This window comes from Dermochelys coriacea, chromosome 5 (genome assembly GCF_009764565.3).
Source record: "Dermochelys coriacea isolate rDerCor1 chromosome 5, rDerCor1.pri.v4, whole genome shotgun sequence".
NCBI lineage: Eukaryota > Metazoa > Chordata > Testudines > Dermochelyidae > Dermochelys > Dermochelys coriacea.
The window spans coordinates 26,018,026-26,042,110 of NC_050072.1; the positions used below are offsets into that span (position 1 = coordinate 26,018,026).

Below are 24,085 nucleotides of genomic sequence, written 5' to 3' on the forward strand. Positions count from 1 at the left end.
TCTACCGCTAGTAGTGGAAGATCAATTAATTGCCAGAATTAGGCTATCCCATCATATCATCTCCTCCATAAACTTATCAAGCTTTGTCTTGAAATCAGATATGTCGTTTGCCCCCACTACTTCCCTTGGAAGGCTGTTCCAGAACTTCATTTCTCTGATGGTTAGAAACCTTCGTCTAATTTCAAGTCTAAACTTCCTGATGGCCAGTTTATATCCATTTGTTATTGTGTCCACATTGGTACTGAGCTTAAGTAATTCTTCTCCCTCCATGGTATTTATCTCTCTGATATATTTATAGATAGCAATCATATCTCCTCTCAGCCTTCTTTTAGTTAGGCTAAACAAGTCAAGCTCATTGAGTCTCCTTTCATAAGACAAGTTTTCCATTCCTCGGATCATCCTAGTAGCCCTTCTCTGTACCTGTTTCAGTTTGAATTCATCCCTCTTAAACATGGGAACTGCACACGATATTTCAAATGAGGTCTCACCAGTGCCTTGTATAATGGTACTAACACCTCCTTGTCTCTACTGGAAATACCTCGCCTGATGCATCTCAAGACCGCATTAGTTTTTTTGACAGCCATATCACACTGGTGGCTCATAGTCATTCTGTGATCGACCAATACTCCACGGTCCTTCTCCTCCTCTGTTACTTTCAAATGATGCATCCCCAGTTTAGAACAGAAATTCTTGTTATTAATCCCTAACTGCATAACCTTGCACTTATCACTATTAAAATTTCATCCTATTACTATTACTCCAGTTTACAAGGTCATCCAGTGTAGACACTTAAGCCCTGGGTTCTCCAACACAGGTCAGCTGACTTGAATCCCACTAACCCAGGGTTTACGCTACAGGGTAGACATACCCTTTAAGTCCAGGTAACTCATCCAGAGGTGTAAGGAAAAGTTCAAGTTATTATCTGCCCATAAGCCTTTATTTCCTTTTTGGCCGATGTGTGCATTTTTTCACCTATCAGCTACACAGACACATAGAGTAACAAGCTAGAGGACGAAACCAAACACTTACTATTCTCTAGGTACACATTAAAAAACCCACAACACTGACTAACTTACCCTATTGTTTTAGGGCTAGTAAGGTGCAAGGAGATAGATGGCCTCACTGTTGTCTCAGAACTTGCTGAATTCTCTGCTGGGCAACGAGAGCTTTCTTTAGATAACTGGAAACAATTAATATGATCAATTCAGAAATGTTGGAAAAAATTAATTGTGGCTCATCTTGCACTATAAATTGTTTTACCAGAAATTAGGGCCTGCAAAGCTAAATGCATGCGAGAAAGTATTACTGACAAGAGTAAGCCCATGCATGATGGGTCCACTTGCATGAGTTAAGATAATTCATGTGGTGGTTTGCAGAGACAGGCCCATGTTTACTGTGTGAAGCAAGCCAGTGCAATTCCTAACCAGATATTTTAAAAAAAATCCCTACAAAGTAAAGCTTTTCCAACCCTCTACCCCAAATTCAGATTGAATTACAAATTTACAGCATCTGCACACTCATCTGCTGTATGGGTAGTTTAGCAAGGGCTGGATTTTTCAAAGTGCTCAGCATTGGCACAATTGCTCCACTGAAGTCAAAAGCAAAACTCCTGTTGACTTCAATGGGAACAGAATTAAACTAATACTGAAGACTTCCCTGTAAAATAGTTAATTTCAGTGAAATATTATTAAAGCTCAGGCACATGGAAAAAACCCAGACATGTATATTTGACATTGAAGTTACATTTTACCTGAATATTTGCTTTCTCTTTAGCTTTGGAAGATGCCCGCGTATTTTCAGTGCACATCTGCCTTCTTTCCTCACATATCTGAGACTGTGGTGGCTGTAAAATGGCAGGTCTTATGACAGTCCACTGCTGAATTGGTGATGAGGGTCCTTGCAAAATACAAAATAAAAGGTTAATATATGCAATCTTTCCTTTACATTTAAACAACACATTTTAGTCGTGCTTCTTCTGACTCATAATGTGGATGTGCTGTGGAGTTTTAACTTAATTGTATTTAAGTGTTATTGTTAATACCTGCTTCCCTTTCCTGTTTTAAGTCCCTTCTAAAAACCCTGCCAAATAAAGGAGTGATGTAATATTTAATAAAATAAATCTGCACTGATTGTGATAAATCCATCTTCTGATTATATGAAGCTTGATCCTGCACCCCTGGAAGTCAACAGGAGTTTTGCCTTGCCTTCACTGGCAGCAGAGTTCAGTTCTTGTTAACATTATGTATCAGAAATTTTTATTCAGGATGATATTCATTCCTGAGCAGTGGCCCTGAACATGGCCCATGAACCACTTAAGTTTTCGAAATAGGGCTTTAAGTGGAATTAAGTGGTTTACAGGCTTATAATACAGGCCTTCTGCACGGGGGAGTGAATATCAGCTGTAGAGAGTAAAGTGGCTGGGACAGGGACTGTCTATGTTTTACCTGCTCTGTATAGTGTTGAGCACACTGTGGATCAACAACTAATAAATATTGCAATATTAACAATAGTTACCTTTTTCTGTTCTTGTGATGTCATGGTTTCTCCGGAGAAGAGCTGAGGTCATGAATATGTTATTCTTTACTGCAAAAGAAGTGTTTATCCACAGTGCTTAATTGTTTATATGCATTTCTGCAGCCCCCATCACTGCAGTATCTGAGCATCTCAGAAACATTAATTTATTTCATACCACCTCTTCAAGGAAGGAAAATATGATCCCCATTTTATGGCAGGGGAAACTTAGGCACAGGGAGAGTGACTTCCCCAGGAACTCTAAGACAGAGCTAGGAATTGAACCCAGACATCCTGGGAGTCAGCCACTACTTTAACCACAAAACTGTCCTTTAGTTTTACAGCTCACAGGCATGATAATGTCATCCAGTCAGAATATCCTTTCAGATCAGCAAAAGAGACCCAAGAGTACGATGGTAAATGCTGGAGATCCAGCATGTGCTGGTAGTGATGACCATCATGATAACTGTAATGATGGTCAGTGTGTGGCACTGCTGCTTTTATATGGTTTCCAAATGCTACCCAGAAATGTTCAGAAAGGCTGTCAGCCTTATCCCATCAATAGTGTGCGACAAAATTACATGTCTCATAATCCATTTATGAACTCCTCCATTCCATTCCAAGATGATTCTAGTTTGTTGCTATTCCAATTTTGTACCCTTACCAGATTATTTGGAAACCCCTCATCAACAATTCTTTTAATCCAAAGGTTTTCAATCTGGGAGTCATAAACAGGTGTCAGGGTTTGTGACCACCCTGCCCTTCCCTTATTGATAAATGAGAGGGTGATCCCTGCTAAATCTTGGCTAGAATAGAGGGTATTCCAAGAATGGAAAATGCTGCGTCTGTATGGATAAATATGCGAATCACTGTTTTAGTCCAAACACATCTAGCTCACACCATTTCTTCAACTCCATTCTGTGTTTACTGTCCATAATATTTGACATAATATTTTATAGGTTAATATAACCTTCCACCTACTTGCTACAAGCCTTTGTAAATCTCAAAAACATCTAACTTGCAACAGTGAGTAGACTCTGCACAACCCAGAGTAGCATATGGCATAGGCTGCTTGCATCCAAACAGCAGCTCCCATCTAAACAGCAGCTCTCCCATGTGCAGAGTATTCCCTAGCACAAGGAGACATTAGTGCAACATTGACTGAGAAACGAATGCCATCTACTGAATCACCAACACATCTTGTTGAACATTGCAAAGTTCCTTTCTCCTTCTGACATACTGACTTGGCCCAGCTCAGTTAGCTCAGTCCCACAAAAAAAGCTGTTTTATTTTGTTATTTTACTGATTTTTGATTTTATGTGAATATTTACTGAATAATATTTTTAATGACCTGGCTGTGATGGAGGAAAAGTAGGAAGGATGGAAGTACAGGAAGATGATCTCATTCTTTTCCGAGAGAGTGCTGTATCTGAAAACATAAGAGACTGAAATTATCCTTTGTTCAAAGCACAGTACCTGAATATGGATTTTTCATGTTAGCAAAATGTATTTGTCACAGATGAGCGGACTCTACCTGTATCAGGCAACTACTAACGCTCTGTAGCGTAGACTTTGAATTTCCAATCACTGCTAGCACTAGTGCAGCTTCAGCATAGAGAAAGAGCTGGCAGCTGCCAGCATTTTTGACCATACCATCATCTAGATCTTCTCAGATTAGAGCTAGATGTCATGGTTGTTAAAGTGCCAGAGGCTAGTCTACATTGGTACTCCTGTTGTTGCTACCACCAATGATACTGAAGAAAGGTGGGAAAAATATAGTACAGGCACAGGCAAAGAGGATTATTATAGCAAAATTCTGACACACAAATTCTGGTCATGTTATAACCACTCTTTTTTTTTTTTGTATGGAGCTGTTCAGGTCTAAGTAGATGTAGGAATGATCTAGATGTAATTTTAAGGGTAGATAAAGTTAAATTAATTGTACTCTTTTAACTAAATGGGTTAATATTATTTACCTACATTAAGGCCCAAATTCTGAGGAAAGCATATGGCACATTTTAAAATAGAATTTCTACTGCACATGCTCAGTACACAGCGGTCTGCAGTGACTTGTGTGTGTGTTCCCCTCAATATTGTGGAAATAATCCCACCACCTTGAAGGGGTTTCCAAGTCAGATGATAACAGGTTGGAGGGGAAAGCCCTTGTCAGCATGGCTTCTCAATTCCATGGGTCCCCCTGGGCTCACGGGGCTGAACCATGAACATCTTCCACAGGGTAGGAAATCCTGCTTTTCCTGGACCTTGTCAAAAAATTCCAGGGAAACTCATGATTGAAACACATGGACTTTCCACAGCCTTATGTGGAAATAACTCGTATATGGACCTGGGGCCCTCTATTAATTTAAAACCAATATTTTTTCAGACTTAGGAAGGTACAATTCCTCACTGAGCATTACTTGCAGACTAACTTTGAAGTTTAAAAGTTTTGCTGACTTGGAATTATTCAAACCAAAATGACAGGTTTCAGAGTAGCAGCTGTGTTAGTCTGTATTCGCAAAAAGAAAAGGAGGACTTGTGGCACCTTAGAGACTAACAAATTTATTTGAGCATAAGCTTTCGTGAGCTACAGCTCACTTCATCGAATGCATGCAGTGGAAAATACAGTGGGGAGATTTATATACATAGAGAAGATGAAACAATGGGTATTACCATACACACTGTAACAAGAGATTGATCACTTCAAACCAAAATGTGTACCTGAATAATGAGGAAAATATTTTTTCTATCTTATCAATCTAGAAAATATAATTACAATTATAAAGGAATTGATCTAAATGCCATACCCATGTAGAACTGCGAGTCAGATGTTTGGAAAGTAAAAGATGAAGACCTTGCCCGTTTCCTGGAACAACCAATGAAATCTAAGAGAAACATAACATATCATGTACTGGAAAATCAAATTTTCCAACAGATTTCAGTAAATTATTGCAGTACAGAATTCTAATATTAAAGGTCTCATTAAAGCCTGACCTGGACCCAACCTGAGTACAGACAAACCGAACCTAACCCAAGAGTGTTGAGTCATTTTTAGATACAACCCAACCCAACACTTCCCCCGACCCCGAGTCAGTGTGACTGTCTTGTCCTTGGGGCTTGGCCTGCTGGGGGCTTCCCATTCCCCACATCTCATGTCTGCAAATCGTCTCCAGTTGCCTCCTGCCCATGAGGTCGGTGCAGCGGGGGCTGCATGCCTCATCCTGCTGGCCATTGCTGCCTTGCTGTGCTGCAGAGTGAGAGGCACTGCAACTCAGCGGCAGCAGCCATTGTGCTGACCTCATGGACAGGAGGAGGTGCTCAGAGTTGACTAGACTCAACTTGACCCGAGAGGTTTTGGGCTGTTTTTAGATGCAACCTGACCCAAACCCAATACTTGTAGTTGCATACCACTAGGTTCGGGTCAGGTTGCAAGGCTCTAGCAGAATCTACTTATGGAAGGGGCTCTTGATGCCTCAGTAATGGCCTGATCCAAAGCCCACTGAGATCAATTCCACTCCCGCTGACTTCACTGGGCTTTGGATCAGGCCTTTTTTCACTCTGCATCAGGCTGTATGGCACTCAGATGATTTTAAAGAGATGGCTGAAACAGGACTCTGGATCCACAGTACTCTTCCCTCTATGGGGTCACCTTATAACAAGACCTGAAGGAAGTGGAAAGATCATTCAAAATCTAATAGTTGTGCAAGTGCTGCAGGGGAGCTGAAATTTGGATGGGGTGTGTGTGACAAAGGAGGACAAAAGTGATAACTCTGTGCCCCATATATAGTCTTAATCCACCCATGGTAAATTGCCCTGTTACATATAAAGTGAAATTCTAATCACTACTAATGCATGCAATGGACTTAGCACTTACAAATAAATACACCCTTTATAACAAGTTTATTATAAAGGGTTTTAATTATGCAATTATTACCATTCTCAGCCTTGTAAACCAGGTCTTCTGCAGGCCTCTGGGGAAAAAAAAAAAAGAACAAAAAATGTCAACGGATATGTCTATACTGCAGTAAAAGAGCCACGGCAGGCCTGTGTCAGCTGACCCAGGCTCATGAGACTCGTGCTTCCGGGCTATAAAATAGCAATGTAAATGTTTGGGCTCAAGCTGGCACCCGGGCTGTGAAAAACTCCCCCCTCGTGGAGCCATGGCTCCACAATCAGGCCTTTTATTTCCTGATTTTCTGGCTGCTTTATGACAAAAGCAAAAGGAAGAAGCTTAAGTGTTACCTTGAAAGGTCGTTCTTTCTTTTCAAAAATAAATATGGGCTGAGCAATAACTGATGTCTCTGGAAAAGGAAAGAGGTCACTTTTAGAACATGTGAATTAAACTATTTATCGTAATGCTGCACTGGGATCCACTGAAAATTTTAAATAAAGGTATTTCTCATCTTCTAAAAATAAAGGGCTTGGTCCTGCAGTCCTTACTCAAACAAAACTCCCATTAAGCCTACTGTGAATTGTGCCTAGTTAGGGCTGCAGGATTTGGCCCCATATTTTTAAACTTCTTTTAGACCAAAAATAATGCTTTTCATCCAGCAAGATCCCCAAATAGTTTACAGACTATGGGCTTGAGTCTATTTCCAAGCACACCCAAAATTCTCTCTTCATTTCAATAAGAATGCTAGATAGATTAAACAGATAATATTTTGGGCCAAATACTAATGTCCTTACTCAGTTTTTGCTTAGTCCTTGGTAAACAGTATTACACCCCACCTTCTCATATAAGGCTTGATATTACACCCCCTGAAGTTAATGGGGATGTTGTTTTGACTTTAGTGGGTGCAGGATCAGACCAATTAGCCCTATCCCTGTAGTAGCTGAGCACCTGTCTAAAACATCTTTTAATTTCATCCAGCATTCAGTAGTTAAAAAATGCTCCCCTGCAACCACTTTGGCCAGGTCACACCTCTCCCTCCTTGAGTCTCTCCACAGGCTCAGGATCTCTTCCCACATAAAATTCAAACTCCTTGTCATAACTTTCAAGCCTACATGCTGGTTTGCCCCAGCCTACAACATCTCTCATATTTCCTATCATTCATCATTATGGACCAGATCCAAAGTCCACTGAAGTCAATGAAATACTTCCACTGACTTCAGTGGCTTTGAATCTAGCTCTTTGTCCTTTCACCCTGCCTGTTCTTCTCACCATCCTTTGCTTCCTCCCACTCTCACCTGGGTGCCTTTTTTTTGGAGCTCTTCTGTATATTGGAAAGTCATCTCTATTCCTCTCTGCCAAATATCCTTACTCTCATTCAAGTCCTCCCATAAACCCCACTTCCTGTGGTATCTATCTCTAATCTAAAAGATTCAAGTTTATAAGATTTTCTACATTATTATTGATTAGTATTTGTAGTGACAGCTATGTGCGTCATAGAAAATACACAGAAAACACATCCCTGCCCTGAAGAGCTTACAGTCGAAGGCTCTGACTTCAATGTGACTAAAGTTAAGCATGTGTGTAAGTGTTTGCCGGATTGGAACTAAAATGATGACCATGACAGACATATATACACTAGGAAGGAGAAGGAGGAAAAAGTACATGAGTTACAGAAATTAGTGTGCATAGTCACTGAATTAAGATATATGTAATTCTTGATGGTTCAAAAGCACTGGGAGGTTTGTTGTTTGTTTTTAAGTGGAAATACTCAATTTTTGTTATCTTCAGAAGTCAGTTTTTAAGAATGATTTGAATGAGACACTATACCTAATATAACTCGTATTATTTTTATTTGCTTTAACCTTTGTCCCCCCTTTTCCTAACCCTTTCTTTTGTTTGTTATCTTCATGTTCAGTGTTTGTCTAGTTTATAGCCAAACTGTTCCTGGCTATAACATAGGAGTATAGGGGGGAGGGTTTACTCCACTCTTGAAACCTCCCACAAGTGTTTGGGACAATTGTGGTCCTTGTACTAAGGGGTGCACAGGTACTGCTTCCTCGGCCAATGGGAGGTGCAGGGGCGGCGCCTGTGGGTGCGGGCAGCATGCACCATGCAGAGCCACCTGGCCAAGCCTCCACCTTGGGGCTGGACATGGCAGCCGATTCCAGGAGCAGTGAGGAGCCAGGACAGACAGGGAGCCTGACAGCCCTGCTGTGCCACCAACCAGGAGCTGCCTGAGTTAAGCGCCACCCAGCTGGAGCCCACACCACCACCTGCACCCCAACCCCCTGCCCCAGCCTGGTGAATGTGAGTGAGAGTGGGGGAGAGCGAGCGATGGGGGGGCAGGATAGTGAGTGGAGGCCGGGCCTCAGAGAAGGGGAAGAGCAGGTGGCAGGGCAAGGGTGTTCGGTTTTGTGCAATTAGAAAGTTGGCAACTCTACATGGCCCCACTACCACAGTTTTATTGTCCATTCTTATGCATTCTGTAATTATGGGGGCTGCTCAGTGCTGGAGTACATCAAGCCCCTATGGTGCCAGTAACATGTCAGCGACTTGGAGGCAAATGCTGTATGTGCTTCAGCAGCTAGACTTCGTAGGCATTGGCCTCGTGAAAGGTAACGTACTAGGGCTGGCAGGAAAAGGAAAGGTGCAAACATCCTAGGTACAGAGGCTTAAAAAGTTACAGTTCAAAGTGAGCAATAGCGGTTCTTATTTGGGTCCCTGGGGAAACCTAGTGGAGAGTTGGGACTCTTCAGGCCTAGTGCCTGGGATGCCCTCTCCAGTCCAGTCTCTATTCAAGCAAATGGGGCTTACAGGTTTCCAGGCCAGGATCAGTTTTAGCAGAGTGTCTCTGCACTGGCTCCCTGCCCAATTGCTGCTGTTCCCCCATCAGTCTCACACACAGCTGCATCCAGTGTGATATCTGGCAGTCACAATCTGTTCTGCATGTGGCTCTGTACACAGTTCCTGGGGTTGCTTCTCTGCAGCGCCAGTCACTGTTTTCAAATAGAACCTGATCATTTCCTGGTTCAGGACCTTTCGTCTTTCCTTTCCAGGAAGAAGGAGATGTGCAGTGGGGACAAGCTGATTTGAGTTGTGATTTGAGTCTGCTCTTAATAGATCCCCATTTTCATTCCCCCCCCCAACATTTTCTAGTTATTTCAACCAGTGGACAAAAAACCCCAGTTCTGCAACTCCTTTCACCCGCGACTTGCCTGGGATCAGTTACTCAAGCTCAGGTCTTTATACAACCCCAGTGCAGCAAGCAGACTGAAAAAACCCCTTGCTTTCAATAATGAATGGCCTGATGTAATTGGAAAGGAGGAGGCAAAATTTGGCCCACTCTGGTCATTTGGTGTCTTGCCACAGGGGTGACCAGATAGCAAAATGTAAAATCGGGACAAGGGGTCGGGGTAATAGGCACCTATATAAGACAAAGCCTCGCATATCGGGACTATTCCTATAAAATCAGAGTATTTGATCACCCTACTTGCCACCCACCATTTAAAAAACATTGAGATGGCTGAATATACCTCATAAAGATGTGATTTTTATAACAGGGACTTCCCACAGGATCAACACATATCTACCTTCCCCCCCACCCCCCCACCCCAGTTCTGCAAACATAAGAGTAACATCTTTATCTTGGTTTGCACACCCATTGGTGGTCAAACTGTTCTAATTGCACAATCAGTCCCATATATATATATATAAGGTATAATAAGCCTTCCATTTGAGCAGGGGTGGCCAAACCAACTTTTACAGTTAAAGAGCAGCTTGCGGAGCCCCCACATATCCTCCCCCCCCCATTCTTTACCTACCAGACTGGAGGGGCGGGAAGCTCAGGGCTTCTGCCACCCTCCACTGGGGTGTTGGGCTAGGGGTTTCTGCCAGAGACAACTGGTGCCTGCTGGGGGGGAGGGGCATAATTTAAAGGTTCACCTTCCCAGCTTAAGTCACGCCCCCCCCAACCTCCCGCCTTACTCTCAGTGGCCCCTCCCTGCAGCGCCCAGGTGTTAGCTCCCTGTGGAGAGGCCGTGGCAAACAGCTAGGAGCTGCAGGGAGGGGCCGCTGCTTTAGCTCCACGGGGAAAGGCAGCAGCTAACCCTGCAGCTCCCAACTGTTTGCCGCTGCCTCTCCCCATAGCTGCAGCTCCCAGCATGCTGGCTCCAGCAGCTGCAGAGCAGTGAGGGGGCCCGATTGCACCATGTGACCAAGTGAGGCCAGCAAACACTGACAAATCGGGGTGGGGGGGACGTGACCTCACATGCCTCCCCCCACATGTTGCTTCTGGCTTCTGCCCAGCGGAAGAGGGACTCAGGGCTTCAGCACAGCAGGCCTTGCCTGCTGGGGCTGGAGACGTCAGCAGGAGCGGGGCTGAAGCCCTGAGAAGGCATCTCTCACAGAGCTGAAGACCTGAAACCCCCCCTCCCTGAAGGGCTGAAGCCCTGAGTCCTGGCAGGTCCTCCTGTGGGACTGAAGCCCCGAGCCCCGGTACATGCACCCAGACTCTCGAAAGTCTAAAGATTGTCATATGTCGCTTGGAGGGTCAGTAAGTTTGGCCACCCCTGCATTAAAGTTTATCATTTAGTAATAAAATGTTTGAACAACTGTTAAATTACCCATGTAAATAAGTATTGCTCACAGAAATTCAGGTGCAAAAACATGAAACTGATTGTTTATCACTGAAATGAACTGGTAGTAGATTTAAAAACAAGGTAATAATTGTAATAATTAATAGTGAGTGTTACTATAGTTATTCTTTAAATTTTCAAAGTAATTTATAAATATTGTGGCCCCTCTTATTTTTACTCCTGCTTACCCAAGGGCTGAATTTAGTCACATCAGTATTTCTGGCAATGACATGTTAACACATCTGTGATCACCAAGGATTTCATGCTTGTCACTATATTGTCTGCCACAGACTCTCACAGTGAGAGCCCGAAGAGATCTTTGGCTCCACAAGCACAATCCCCTACAACTTCAGCTAAAGGAAAATCTCTGTTAGCTGATAGCAGCAAAAGACATATGCTGCAGCACTTAGATGAGCAATTTCAATTCTATCCAGCAGAGGGGGAAGTAGCTCTCAACCTTTCCAGACTACCATACCCCTTTCAGGCATCTGATTTGTCTTGTATATCCTAAGTTTCACTTCACTTAAAAACTACTTGCTTACAAAATCAGACATAAAAATACAAAAGTGTCACAGCATACTATTACTGAAAAATTGCTTACTTTCTCACTTTACCATATAATTATAAAATAAATCGACTGGAATATATATACTGTACTTACATTTCAGAGTGTAGTACACAGAGCAGTATAAACAAGTCATTGTCTGTATGAAATTTTAGTTTGTACTGAGTGCACTAGTGTTTTTATGAAGCCTGTTGTAAAACTAGGCAAATATCTAGATGAGTTGCATCTGAAGAAGTGGGTTTTTTTACCCATGAAAGTTTATGTCCAAATAAATCTGTTAGTCTTTAAGGTGCCACCGGATTCCTTGTTGTAGATGAGTTGATGTATCCCCTGGAAGACTTCTGTGTACCCCCAAGGATACATGTACCCCTGGTTGAGAACCACTGATATAAACAATAATAGTTCATTGCGATATTCATTTATTAAATACAACTACTTTTCTCTCTTCCCTACCGCCCCCCCCCCATTTATTAAGGTTCAAGTTTAAATACTAAAGGACACTTTCAAGTTACCTCTTAAAATGTAAAATCCAGCACAATATTTTAAAGATACATTTACCATTTTAAAGCCTGTAGCATATTGCATTAGCAAAGAAAGAACTGGACTGAGAAAGGAACCTGCTGATTCCACATCAGCTATCACTGAGTCACCCTGGCTGGAGCTAGAAGGCTGCAGGAGTTAGAAAATCCTTTGCCAGAACACTATTAACTTTTTGTTATTGAAATAACAGTTCTAAACTGGGAATTACTGAGGAAAGATTTACAATTGGTTGGTTTATGGCAGAAAATTGTGGAGCTAGGGATATAATAGTGCTCGTTAAGACATTAAAAGGTGTATTCTGTTTTAGAAAATAGAATCACCATTAACTGGGGAGGGGTAGCTCAGTGGTTTAAGCATTGACCTGCTAAACCCAGGGTTGTGAGTTCAATCCTTGAGGGGGCCATTTAGGGATCTGGGGCAAAAATTGGGGATTGGTCCTGCTTTGAGCAGGGGGTTGGACTAGATGACCTCGTGAGGTCCCTTCCAACCCTCATATTCTATGATTCTAACTCCTGTGCCTGAGAAAAGAGCTCTTCTCAGAGCATTTAATAAAAGGTTACTGATACCACCTGGATCAAGTCATGTCATTTTCAGGGATCTATGCTGCTGCTACCAAAAACAGGGGAAAACCCTGTGTATCCCCGGTATTGTGGGTGTTCAAGCCATGCAGCATTCTCCTGGAGTGAACCCATTAGTAATCTTTGTAAAAAAAAAATCCTATGTATCAAATTATAATAAAAACTTTTTAAATATCTAGCATGTTTAAATAAAAATATTGTACAGACATCCTAACTAGGAATGAGTGATGCAGACCTAACTAATCAGTGTTGTATGGCCAGCAACACTGGGGAATTTGCACACTCAAATGACTATGTTAATTCTAAAGGTCTTGACTTAATTTGTGGTTTTTGCATTGCTGAACAGTTGACACTGTCAGTGCTGCTGCATGCTGGGAATGGAAGAGGGAAGTGATGGACAACTTCTTTGTTTCTTTAGCCTCAGCAGGGGGCATACAAACAGGCACAGTGACTGGCACAGTGTCCCAAGGAAGAGGTGGCCCTTTGTCATTAGCAGCAGCAGTCACGGACATACACACAGACAATGAGTCAAGGCCAAGAAAGGGGAAGGGTAGGATAGGCAGCCCCACCTCTTCATTACAGGGAGAAGGACACACAGACAGAGTCTGGTGAGAGGCTGGATGAGACGGGGTTGCTCCAGTCCTGAGCAGTTCAACTACTTTTGGGTGAAGGAAGCTGTTGGAAAAAAGTCACCGCAGAAGCTTGCTAAAGGAGTTGCCTCTGAATACTAGGACAGGAATAATCCACCACTCTCAGCCAAGAGAAGGAGTGCCTGCCCATAAATAATCCCCACTAGACTCCTTTTCCCTTTCTACAAATCCTCTGAAGCTGCTGAATTAGAAAGAACCTGGCCTAATGTCTCCTGCCTTGAGAGTTGTAAAATGACTGCGGCAAGTATTAGAATTGCCTGGTTAACTCATTTGTGAATCAGCTGGATGGCCAATCTTGGTTCCAATATACTGCTTATATGTGAGGAATTGAAACCTGGATCTGATATTCTGCTCTCCCTTACATGTGAGGGATTCAGATTTCTGATCTAAAACTTACTCTTCCCTGTGCGTGTACAGCATGGATCCTAGTCACAATATTCTGTTCTCTTCCATCTGCTCAGATCATGGCTCCCAGCATCATCCCTCTGCTCTTCCCTATGTGAGCTCCGAATTCTGCACATATAGGGGAAAGCAGAATATTTGAGCTGACATTTGAGTTCTGTGCACATACACGAGGGCAGAATATTAGAGCTGAGACTGGCTGTGTGGGTCTCTGAGGAGTATTTTTCCCTATGGCAGTTTAAAAAAAAAAAATCTCACTTTTGATGAAGGATTGTGCAATACAAATTCTTATTCATGATTTTTTTTAAATCAGTCATTTATTTCATCACTTCTAGAAAGCACTGAAATGTTAAAAAGGAAATGTAGGTCACATTATGAAAAAAATCTCTGTGGCTTTTACTTCCTTAAACAAAACATCCAAAATAGGATGATGAAAAGAGGATGCTGGGAAGTGTTGGATAATAATATTGTAATTGCAGTATACAGACTATATTTTCAGACTTCAACCTGGTCTTGGCACTTGTTGTACATGTGTTTAAGCACTGTCACCTCTGCATGCAGGAAATAGGTTTTAACAACAGAACATGCACAAATGGAGATCATGTTTTTAAAATTTGTTTCGGGGTAGAAAAAAAGAGATCAGACTTGGAAAAACATGATTGCTGGATGCTGAGTGAGCACAGGAAGCATTAAACAGAAAGACAAGCAAGGATATAGCTGAATCCAGAATGTAAAATTAAGGCTACATTAAGTCTACCTGTAATGTGAAAAAGTCTGTTTATCCAGCTAGGTGTGTGGTAATTTCAACCTGCAATGCAAAACTGTAAGGTTTCCTTTTATTTATATTGATTTTCTGTTTTCCCAAAGTTGAAGTTTTTTGTCCCCCCCCTCCTTTTTTTTTTAAATTAAATTTAAGGAAGTTTTGGGCTGGTTTGGGATTACTGTTGCATATTGTCCTGAGGACAGGTAAATGATCCGTGGCCTCGGAGGACAGATTGGAGGGAGGCCTGAACTTAAGTCCAGTTCAGGTTCTTGGTCAGAAGCAAAGACCAAGGTTGCTGTCAGTGCCCCGGCTTCAGACATCCCAAAGCATGAGAAAAACCTAAAAAACAAAGGATGAGAGATGGGTTCATGGAAAAAAGACAACAGTTACAAATTGTTTTCTCTTTGCAGTTTGCAAAATTAATTTGGGGGTTTTTTTGGATCTGAAAATATTTAAAAAATTGTTTTACCTTCAGTGTTCCGAGATTCACATTTCACATTTCTGCAGGTATTTGAAAACATTTTTTAAAACAACGTTTCAAACGTGGATACCTAAAGTTAGGTATCTAAATATATATTTATACACCTAAACAGAAGTGCCTGTATCTCCTGTATGTTGTACTGTAGTAGCCTCCACAGACTTCAGTAGCATCTGTGAGTGCACAGCAATTCTGAATATGAGGCCAATTTTAACATGGATTAAGATTCCTAAATTTAGGCATCTGCATTTGAAAACGTCAATTCTGTTTTTTGGGTAGTTCAAAATCTGTATTTTGCCAACTTTGACTGTAATTATAAATCAGTACTAGCTGCCTTATGTCAATGAGTGCTGTTGTAGCCATGTTGGAACAAGGATTTTAGACAGACAAGGTAATATCTTTTACTGGACTGACTTCTGTTGGTCAAAGAGACAAGCTTTCAAGCTAAAGAAGAACTCGGTGAAACTTGAAAGCTTGTCTTTCACCAACAGAAGTTGGTCTAGTAAAAGATTACCTCACCTATATTGTCTCTCTTATATAAAGGAAGTAAATAATTGATTTTCTCATACAGAGTTCTGCATTCTATTCCAGTCCATCCCACTTGCTAATGTTCCATTTTGCGTGAATTAGAAAACCAAGAAACCAGTTAATTCTGATATAGAATTGTAGGACTGGAAGGTAGGGTTGCCAATGCCAACCCTCCAGGATTGGCCTGGAGTCTCCAGGAATTAAAGATTAATCTTTAATTAAAGATTATGTCATGCGAAGAAACCTCCAGGAATACATCCAACAAAAATTGGCAACCCTACTGCAGAGGTCCTCAAGAGGTCTTCTAATCCAGTCCCCTGCACTCAAGGCCGGACTAAATATTATCTAGACCAGCTCTGTCAGGTGTTTGTCTAGCCTGCTCTTAAAAATCTCCAATGACAGAGATGCCACCACCTCCCTAGGCAATTTATTACATCTATCCTGACAGCTAGGAAGCTTTTCCTAATGTCCAACCTAAACATCCCTTGCTACAATTTAAACCCATTACTCCTTGTCCTATCCTCAGAGGTTAACAAGAACATTTTTTCTCCCTCCTCCTTGTAACAATTTTTTATGTTCTTGAAAACTGTTATGTCCACCCTCAGTATTCTCTTCTCCAGACTAAACAAACCCAATTTCTTCAATCTTCCTTTATAGGTCATATTTTGTACATATTTAATCATTTGTATTTCTCTTCTCTTGACTTTCTCCAGTTTATCCACGTTTCCTGAAATGTAGCATCCAGAACTGTACACAATACTCCAGCTGATGCCTAATCAGCACGGAGTAGAGTGGAAGAATTACGTAGACTAATTAGGCTCTCTCTACTTTACCAGGGATGTACCAACTCCTACCTTTTGTAATATAGTTTGCATGACAAATATTATTCAGGAGCTAGCCAGTCAAATTTGAAGAAAGTAAAATGTTAGTAGTCATTATTAATCTTCCAGGAAAGTAAACATTAATGCTAGATACTAGCTACACCTTATAGAATGAATTCAATATTAGGCTAAAACTGGAAAAAGCTGTATTTTAAAAGTTTCCCCACACAGCTGGCCAGTCTTTTCCAGGCTGTTTTGCCGATGTTGTGCTACTAACCCTGTTGTAAAGCAAGTATTTCAAATTTTCACTGCTGCCTTTCACCCAGTTCGCAAATTGAGAGGCCTTAAAATGGCCAACAAATCCATCACAATCTGCCATAACCTTTGCTACTGTTAGAAGTCTTTCCCCTATATTGTATATATTTTGTGGCTCTTTACAAGTAAGTGGAATCCTGCTGCCTGACATCTTCCTTGGATTTTTTATTCTTTCTCATTCAGAATTTTGGTCTTTATAAGGGCTCAGGGAAATGTAGAAAGCACAATTTTTTAAAACACAAAAACTATTAAATGAGAATATCAGTGTCTGTGAATATAATTTCTACCCTTATATTTTTTGGTACAGTGTTGTATGGTATTAGCAAGCTTATGCGCTCCACTTACATTGTATCATGTTTTCACTAACATTTGATTATTATTTGCAGAAATTAGTACAGCAATACTTACATGAGCTAATGTAAAAACTATTTAACTGTATGATGACTCCTTAGAGGAAAAAAATCAGAACTAGTTTAAATGTTCTCTAACGCAAAAAGCTAATAGCAGTGGGACATTTCTGTTGCCACTTTTAGCATCAAACCACAGACACTATAACCAGAAAATTGTCTGAACCAAGTTAGGCCTGTCAGTGCTGCAGTACAATCTGCATAGTATACTGTTAAGTACAGTATAATATGGCCTTGTCCACATACTTTTTCTAAAAATAAACAGAATCCCCACAATTGCCCTCACCATTCAGCTCTACCTTATGATTGTGAAGACAGACTTTTTCTCAATGTCAATATATTTCTGTTTTGCTGAGTTTGCAGACAGAAACAGTGTCAACATTCAGGACATATGTGACTATATTCACCTTAATGGGTTACTAAACTTCAAAACGTAGTGATAATAATTTGATTGCTAACCCTCATAAACAAGCAGCGAAAACACAAACACTTAGATGAAATACTGTAAACCTGAATGAAAAGTACAGCTATTGTAAATCAGGTTTGGGATTTTATGTTTTCTAGCTCCTAGGAAACAACATTCAAGAAGTAAAATTAGAGTATATGTGGCATGTTTTGCAAAGTTTTAATGCTAATATTCTGCAGACATATTATTTCAAGTGATATACTATTTAGCTATCCTGTGAATGTCTTGGGAGAAGTAGAGAAGAAAATTAGATTCCTCACTTATTGTCATTTTTGTTATTACCTCTACAAAGGTACTTGGATATTACAGTGATGGACACTCACAGGAGACATAAATAGACAGACAGATAGGTTTGCCCTACCATTTATTAAAATTTGTAAAGTTTAGAGTAATTGATCACATTTAAAAAGCATTACAATATTATTGTCATGCAGGATATTCAAAACTATTAATGCTAAGAACAGAATAAAACAAATATGGTCTAAAATATAGGACAGATTCTGATCCATTATAAATCAGAATAGCTCCAGTGAAGTCAAAGGAACTACATTAACTTTACACTAGCTGAGGATTTGGCTCTAAATTTGTCTCAGAAAAGCATACATCAGAGTTAAGCTATGTACTGATATTTCCATCTTTCACTATTGTCTATTATCAGAAAAAAAGAAACTCCCTTCAGATGCATAAATTACAGAAGCAGACCAAAAAACCCACGATAGTGCAAAACCAACGTGATTTTTTTCTACATAAACTTATTTTGTTTCAGTTCTAAAACTGCTTCTTAGCACATTACTTTTGGATACAAAGAAACAACTGTCTACATTCCTATAGATACATTTCAGCCAAAAATCAATGAAGCCTTATGGCTAAAAACAAGACAAAACATGCTGGGCGAAGTGTGGTTTACATTTTATAGATCTGATTAAACATCACAATTTAAAATCATAATTAGCTCTCAGGCAAGTGGGTGTGCAGCAAGGATTTCAGCCAAGCTCTCAGGTCCCTTCCTGATCCCTTTGAAGTGCATAATCCTAGTTTTCATTGCCAAAACTCAAGTGAGGAACATTACATGGGACGAAATTAGAGATACAGGAAAAACAGTAGTTTAAATCTGTAAAATGCAGAACACCTCCTGCAAGACTTTTAGACAAAGACTTTAAAAAAAAAATAGTAGTCTACAGTTAGGCGCCTAAATTTCTATGTATGTTCCTGAATAACAAGTCTGATTTTTAAGTTCTGAGCAACCAGGAACTCCCAATGAAGTCACTGGAAACTGCTGGTTGCTCAAAACTTATGAAAATCAGGTCAGTTATTTAGAAACCCAAGTATGGACCTGGGACCCTAAGTTTAGACTCCGATGTTTAAAAAATCTTGGCCTTAATGTCCTTGACTCTATTGACTTCAATTTAAAAGGAATTGAGAGTCCTCAGAAGTGAAACCTACAGGATCACATCCCAGGAAAATTAAAATAGTCCCCCTCCATCTTGATACACAGCCAGTTTTAAATCCATATATGATAGCAACTCTCTCCCAGCTAATTTAAATATATTTTTCTATTAAGATTTTGTGACACAAAGAAATGCTTTATTAAACTTCAAATATGCGACACCTACTGTATTCCCTTTATCAATCACAAAAAAAGCAAACCATGAAATATAAAACAGGTTAGAGTTGTAGCATGAAGGTAAATTTGACTCTGCAGTCTTAGAAGTGACTATTTTCCAGCCATATCACATAATCAAACTGTGGTCCTGTCAGACTTCACAAGCTAAGCAGAAGTGGGTCTGAGAAGTGCTTGGACAGCAGACATCCAAGGACACTGAAAGGTGCACCAGGACATGGTTTTGGTAGTTTAGTTGGTAATGCACAATATTCAAACTTGATGTGTTAATGAGATGTCCACAATAGATCTGGTCAAAATTTTTCCAACAAAACAGTTTTCCATAAAAAAAAAATACTAATTTGACAAAATCTAAACATTTAGCAGAAATGTATTTTCCATGAAAACAAATATTTTGTTTTAACAAAGTCAAAGCACTGTATTTTTCACTGAATGCATCTGATGAAGTGAGCTGTAGCTCATAAAAGCTTATGCTCAAATAAATGTTAGTCGCTAAGGTGCCACAAGTACTCCTTTTCTTTTTGCGAATACAGACTAACACAGCTGCTACTCTGAAACCTGTTTTTTTAAGGTCAAAGTGCTTTGTTTCAATCATAACATTTAACTTTTAAGTAAAAATAATAATCAAAACAAAGCACATCAACCTTATTGAAACATTTCAATAAGGCTGTTTCAATATTTCCAAAACAATTTTTTCAGAATTTCTGTTTTGTGAAAAATTTTGACTTTTTGTTTCAAATTGGGATGACAGAAAATTTTGAAGTGTTGGAATTTCCAGCAGAACAGAAATTTCAGGTTTCAACCAGCTGTAGTCCAAACTACACTAGTCTACACTGCAATTAAACACTCACAGCTGGCCCGTGTCAGCTGACTCAGGCTCATTCGGGCTACAGGGCTGTAAAATTCCTGTAAAATCCCAGTGCAGACATCCAGGATCAGGCTGGTGCCTGACCTCTGGGACGCTGTGAGAGGGCAGAGTCCCTGAGCCTGAGCCTGATTGTCTATACTGCAATTTAACTGCAATTTATAGCTCCGCAGCCCAAGCCCACAAGCCAGAATCAGTTGACAGAGGCCAACCCTGGGTGTTTTATTGTAGTGTAGACATACAGGAATCTCTTCACTGAAATGTAGGGTATATCATACAATGTGCTGATGAAAGACACTATATAAAAGGCAAATATACATTGTCAACCTCAGTTTCAAATAGCATGATATAGATACAACTTGTGGGAAAAGTTGTGACTGGAATGAGATAGGGAGTTACACAGCCCCACTCAGATCAAAAATGATTCAAGCTTGCTCAGGAAACTTAGATTCCATTTCCAATGTATTTAGGAAAAAGAAAAGGCCAGATCATGTCCAGCTAACTAGGGCCAAATAATGCTTCTTAGAATCACACTTTTATAATATCTTTCCTATGTTACTAGGATCCGAACTTGCAAATCCTTCATCACACAAATCGCTCATACTCACATGAATAATCTCACTGCTGACAATCATGTGACTAAGACTTTGCAGGATTGGGCCATTACTTGTTAGGCCATATTCACCCTTACATTAATACTGTACTAGCCACAACTTTTGTTGCTATGGGGCTCAAGCCCCATCTGTGCAGTGGAGTAGGAATTGAAGTTATCCAAATGGTGCTATTTATTATCCCATGCTTTTATATCATGGATCTGTGAAGGATTTTTTCTAAAAATATCCTTGTTCACACTGGTCATAATAACTTGGCTAGAAGCCTGGTCCCTGTGATGTTTACAAACCCAGCATATAGATACATTATGTACACAGCACTGGCCAGCACAGTTCCAACCACATGTGAGCATTGGATAGGCTTAACAAAGACTTTTTAAAACCTCAAAGACTACAGTTTGTGAAAAAATGTTATGCCTCCTTTCAAACAAGTGCGTGTAGTAAGTATTTTTGGAAGTCACATCACAATAATGTAATTTAAGCAGAGCTGCTATGCCAGCAGTAACTGTGCCACTAAACCAGTGAGACTGTGCCAAGAACAAAGAATTGCTTAATAAACACTCTCAAGACTCTCTGACATCCCCATGCTCTCTATTATTATATATAACCTAACACTCCAGCCCATGCAGTGGTCAGTTTAGGAAGGGTCATAATAATTAGCATACATTTAATATTCATAAATCATAATACAAATATTCAACATCACCACATCCTAATTAAGTGTTAGTTTCCTCATTTTACTTATGGAGAAACAGACAGTGAAGTTAAGGCTTCAATCCAGCAAAGCAAGTAAGTATATACTTAATTTTAAGCATATGAATAAATGGGACCATTTGTAGTTAACATTAAGCACCCGCTTAAATGTTTTGCTGGATTGAGGCCTACGTATTTGCCTAGAACTATAAACTAAATCAGTGGCAGAACCAGGATTAGACCTCAGAAGTGCCTTACTCCTAGCACTGTTCTTAGTGCACTAGACCAGCTCTTGGTTTAGCAATAGTTTGTACTATCACACACAGGTATTTTTACTGGTCAATTATGCAGAAACTGTTTCTTGATACTGTCCTTCCTCCTTTTGAGCTGCTGTTAATAATTTCATATAAATCACTTTCAAATACTTCCTCTTCCCGCTCCTCTGTTTGGGGCTCTTTGGTGAGCCTAAATGAGTCAGCCCTGATCTTATTGCCAAAGTGCTCAGCATAGGACATAGCATTTAGTACAGCCATGGTAGCAAGTGCCTCTTCCATGAGCTGTGCTAGGCCAGGCCTTTCTGAAAGCTGCAAAAGTTTCAATGACACAGAACTCAACATCCTTAGGAATAAAGAAAGACTGACTGGAATTAAAATTTATAGCAAAATCTAAACCCGGGACTGCTCTGGGATTTCAAAATGCAACACTTGAACATGCATTTTTTTTAACTCAGCAGGAAGCACAAACCACAGATCCTTGCAGAGTTACATTGGTAGAATCATAACTTTAAGAGTTTAGGATGAAAAGCATTTCAAACCAAATTCAGTCTTCAGTTACATCTTTGCAACCCCATTAATATTACAGGGACAGCATGCTTATAACTGGGAACAGAATTTGGCCTTTATGCCTACAACTCTCCCATTCACCAAAAATATATTTGCTGTGGGAGCACATATATACAAAATATTAGTCATTTAAAACCTACCTGTGTAGCATTCATCGCTGCACTTTAATTCACTGTTACCCAAGCTGGGGAACTGATCGCTGATTGTTTGTTTATGCACATGAGTACTGGTACCAGTAGCTTGGTTCACGGTCCAAGTATCACTGGGACATCCTCTTCTTTTGGTGAGGTAAGGTTTGTCCTTCATGTGATGCACAGAGCTGACTGTAATATTGTTACCTGTACATGAAGGTCCTATCCCTGTATATAATGCATTTGCTTCGCTAGCAGGAACTTCTTGGTGTCTCATACTTACGGTCCTTACAGTTTAAAAAAAAAATACAGTAAGCTTCAGTTTATCTGGCCCAGAACTTGTGGTTTAGTCTTACTAGCTCTTCTTTTGAAGATAAAAAAAACCCAAACCCAAGCCTAATTTCAGTAGTTTAAAATCCTGCATAGAAACTATGTTTTCCAAATAGCTGCCTAACTGCTACAATTCCTGCTTTGCATTTTTCTGTTGAGATGAGCTTCTAATGCAGAAACTCAAAAATAACACCTTGTTAAAGCAGTTACACCAGATTCAAATAACATTGCTCTTGCACAAAATGTTGTAGATGAAATAAAGCAAGCCTTTACTGAGCACGCTCTTGTGTTACTGTCTCTGACAGCTAAGTGTAGAGTTCTTAGCAGAGGCTGGTCTTTAGGAGATTATGTAAAGCCAGAAAGATTAACATAATGGGGTGGGCAGTGAATGACGCCAAAGTCACATTGCATAGCACTTACCAAAAAGGGGATAGAGAATGGTTTCAGAAGATTCTGTGTTTTTCTAGAGGCAGAACAGCTTCATACATAAACCCTAATTATATCATTTTACTGATAACAGTAGAGCAAATTAGCAATTAACACTAGTTGTGTGAGGGTAAGTGTGTGTGAAAGAGAGATTTGATGAAAGTTTATATATCTGCCATTCATCAAAAGAAATGCAGTTCCAAGCAGAACATAGAGAAAACTGCATGATTTGCATGTTGTATGATTGCAAAGGTTTCTAGTGGGTGTTCTTTTACAAAAGGAAACAAAAACAGTGTTCTTCCTTCAATTAGGGGAATATATCAACATTCTGCTTAACTTTGCTTAGCTGAGTAAGGAAAGTGCATAGTCCCAATCTAAATCAGAAATAAATCTCCAATTATATTATTCTTCCTTTTCAGTAATTTTTAGAACATTATAAAGAATAGTATGCATGTTATAAAAACTTGAAGATATTCAGAATCATTATGGGCATAATCCTGCAACTCTTACTCATGCAAGTATTTTTACTCATGCAGGTTGTCCTATTAAAAAGGCCAACTACAAAGGAGAGTCTAAAGAAGTCTATTAAGAGCCTCACTTGTGTAATTCATACCTCCCTCCAGCCCCTGCAACATGTTACACCAAGACTCCCTGGTGCTCACACTTACTTAGTTTCACACCCACTTACAAAGGTGTAATTTACACCTTCCCTCACATCACCTCAGAACTTGTCCCATTGAGTCTAACTTTGACCCTCTGAATGTAACGGAATCTAAACTGATGTAATATGCCTGCTAAGGGGCCAGAAGAAAGGAATGCCGCAGGCAAGTAACAGGAGGGTATAAGAATGTGAAAGTTAAAATAGCCACACACTGCTCGAACCTACACTCCAAACAGCCTGCAAAAGATGCAAGTTACACTAACTTGGACTCCCTTACACATTGATAAGTGGTTGTAAGTATGTCTCAGGGAATCTAACCAAGTATAAGAGAGTCTACTTACACCATGCTACATATCAC

General features: G+C 40.2%; 1 protein-coding gene across 3 annotated transcripts in view; it reads right to left on the reverse strand.

Moving 5' to 3' along the window:
- The window catches only part of RANBP3L (RAN binding protein 3 like), an 89,088-nt gene that overhangs the window by 30,618 nt on the left and 34,385 nt on the right, over positions 1 to 24,085 (reverse strand). For 2 of the 3 annotated variants that reach the window (XM_043514940.1, XM_043514941.1), the window contains exons 2-9: positions 22,320 to 22,597; positions 6,751 to 6,809; positions 6,443 to 6,479; positions 5,316 to 5,393; positions 3,863 to 3,940; positions 2,515 to 2,583; positions 1,751 to 1,896; positions 1,077 to 1,180 (exon numbers count right to left, since the gene is read on the reverse strand). In XM_043514940.1, the coding sequence (XP_043370875.1) occupies positions 1,077 to 1,180; positions 1,751 to 1,896; positions 2,515 to 2,583; positions 3,863 to 3,940; positions 5,316 to 5,393; positions 6,443 to 6,479; positions 6,751 to 6,809; positions 22,320 to 22,587 (839 nt within the window). In that variant the 5' untranslated portion in view covers positions 22,588 to 22,597. Of the gene's footprint in view, positions 1 to 1,076; positions 1,181 to 1,750; positions 1,897 to 2,514; positions 2,584 to 3,862; positions 3,941 to 5,315; positions 5,394 to 6,442; positions 6,480 to 6,750; positions 6,810 to 22,319; positions 22,598 to 23,060; positions 23,207 to 24,085 lie in introns of those variants that run through there. The other variant, XM_038403398.2, reaches the window with a different exon arrangement.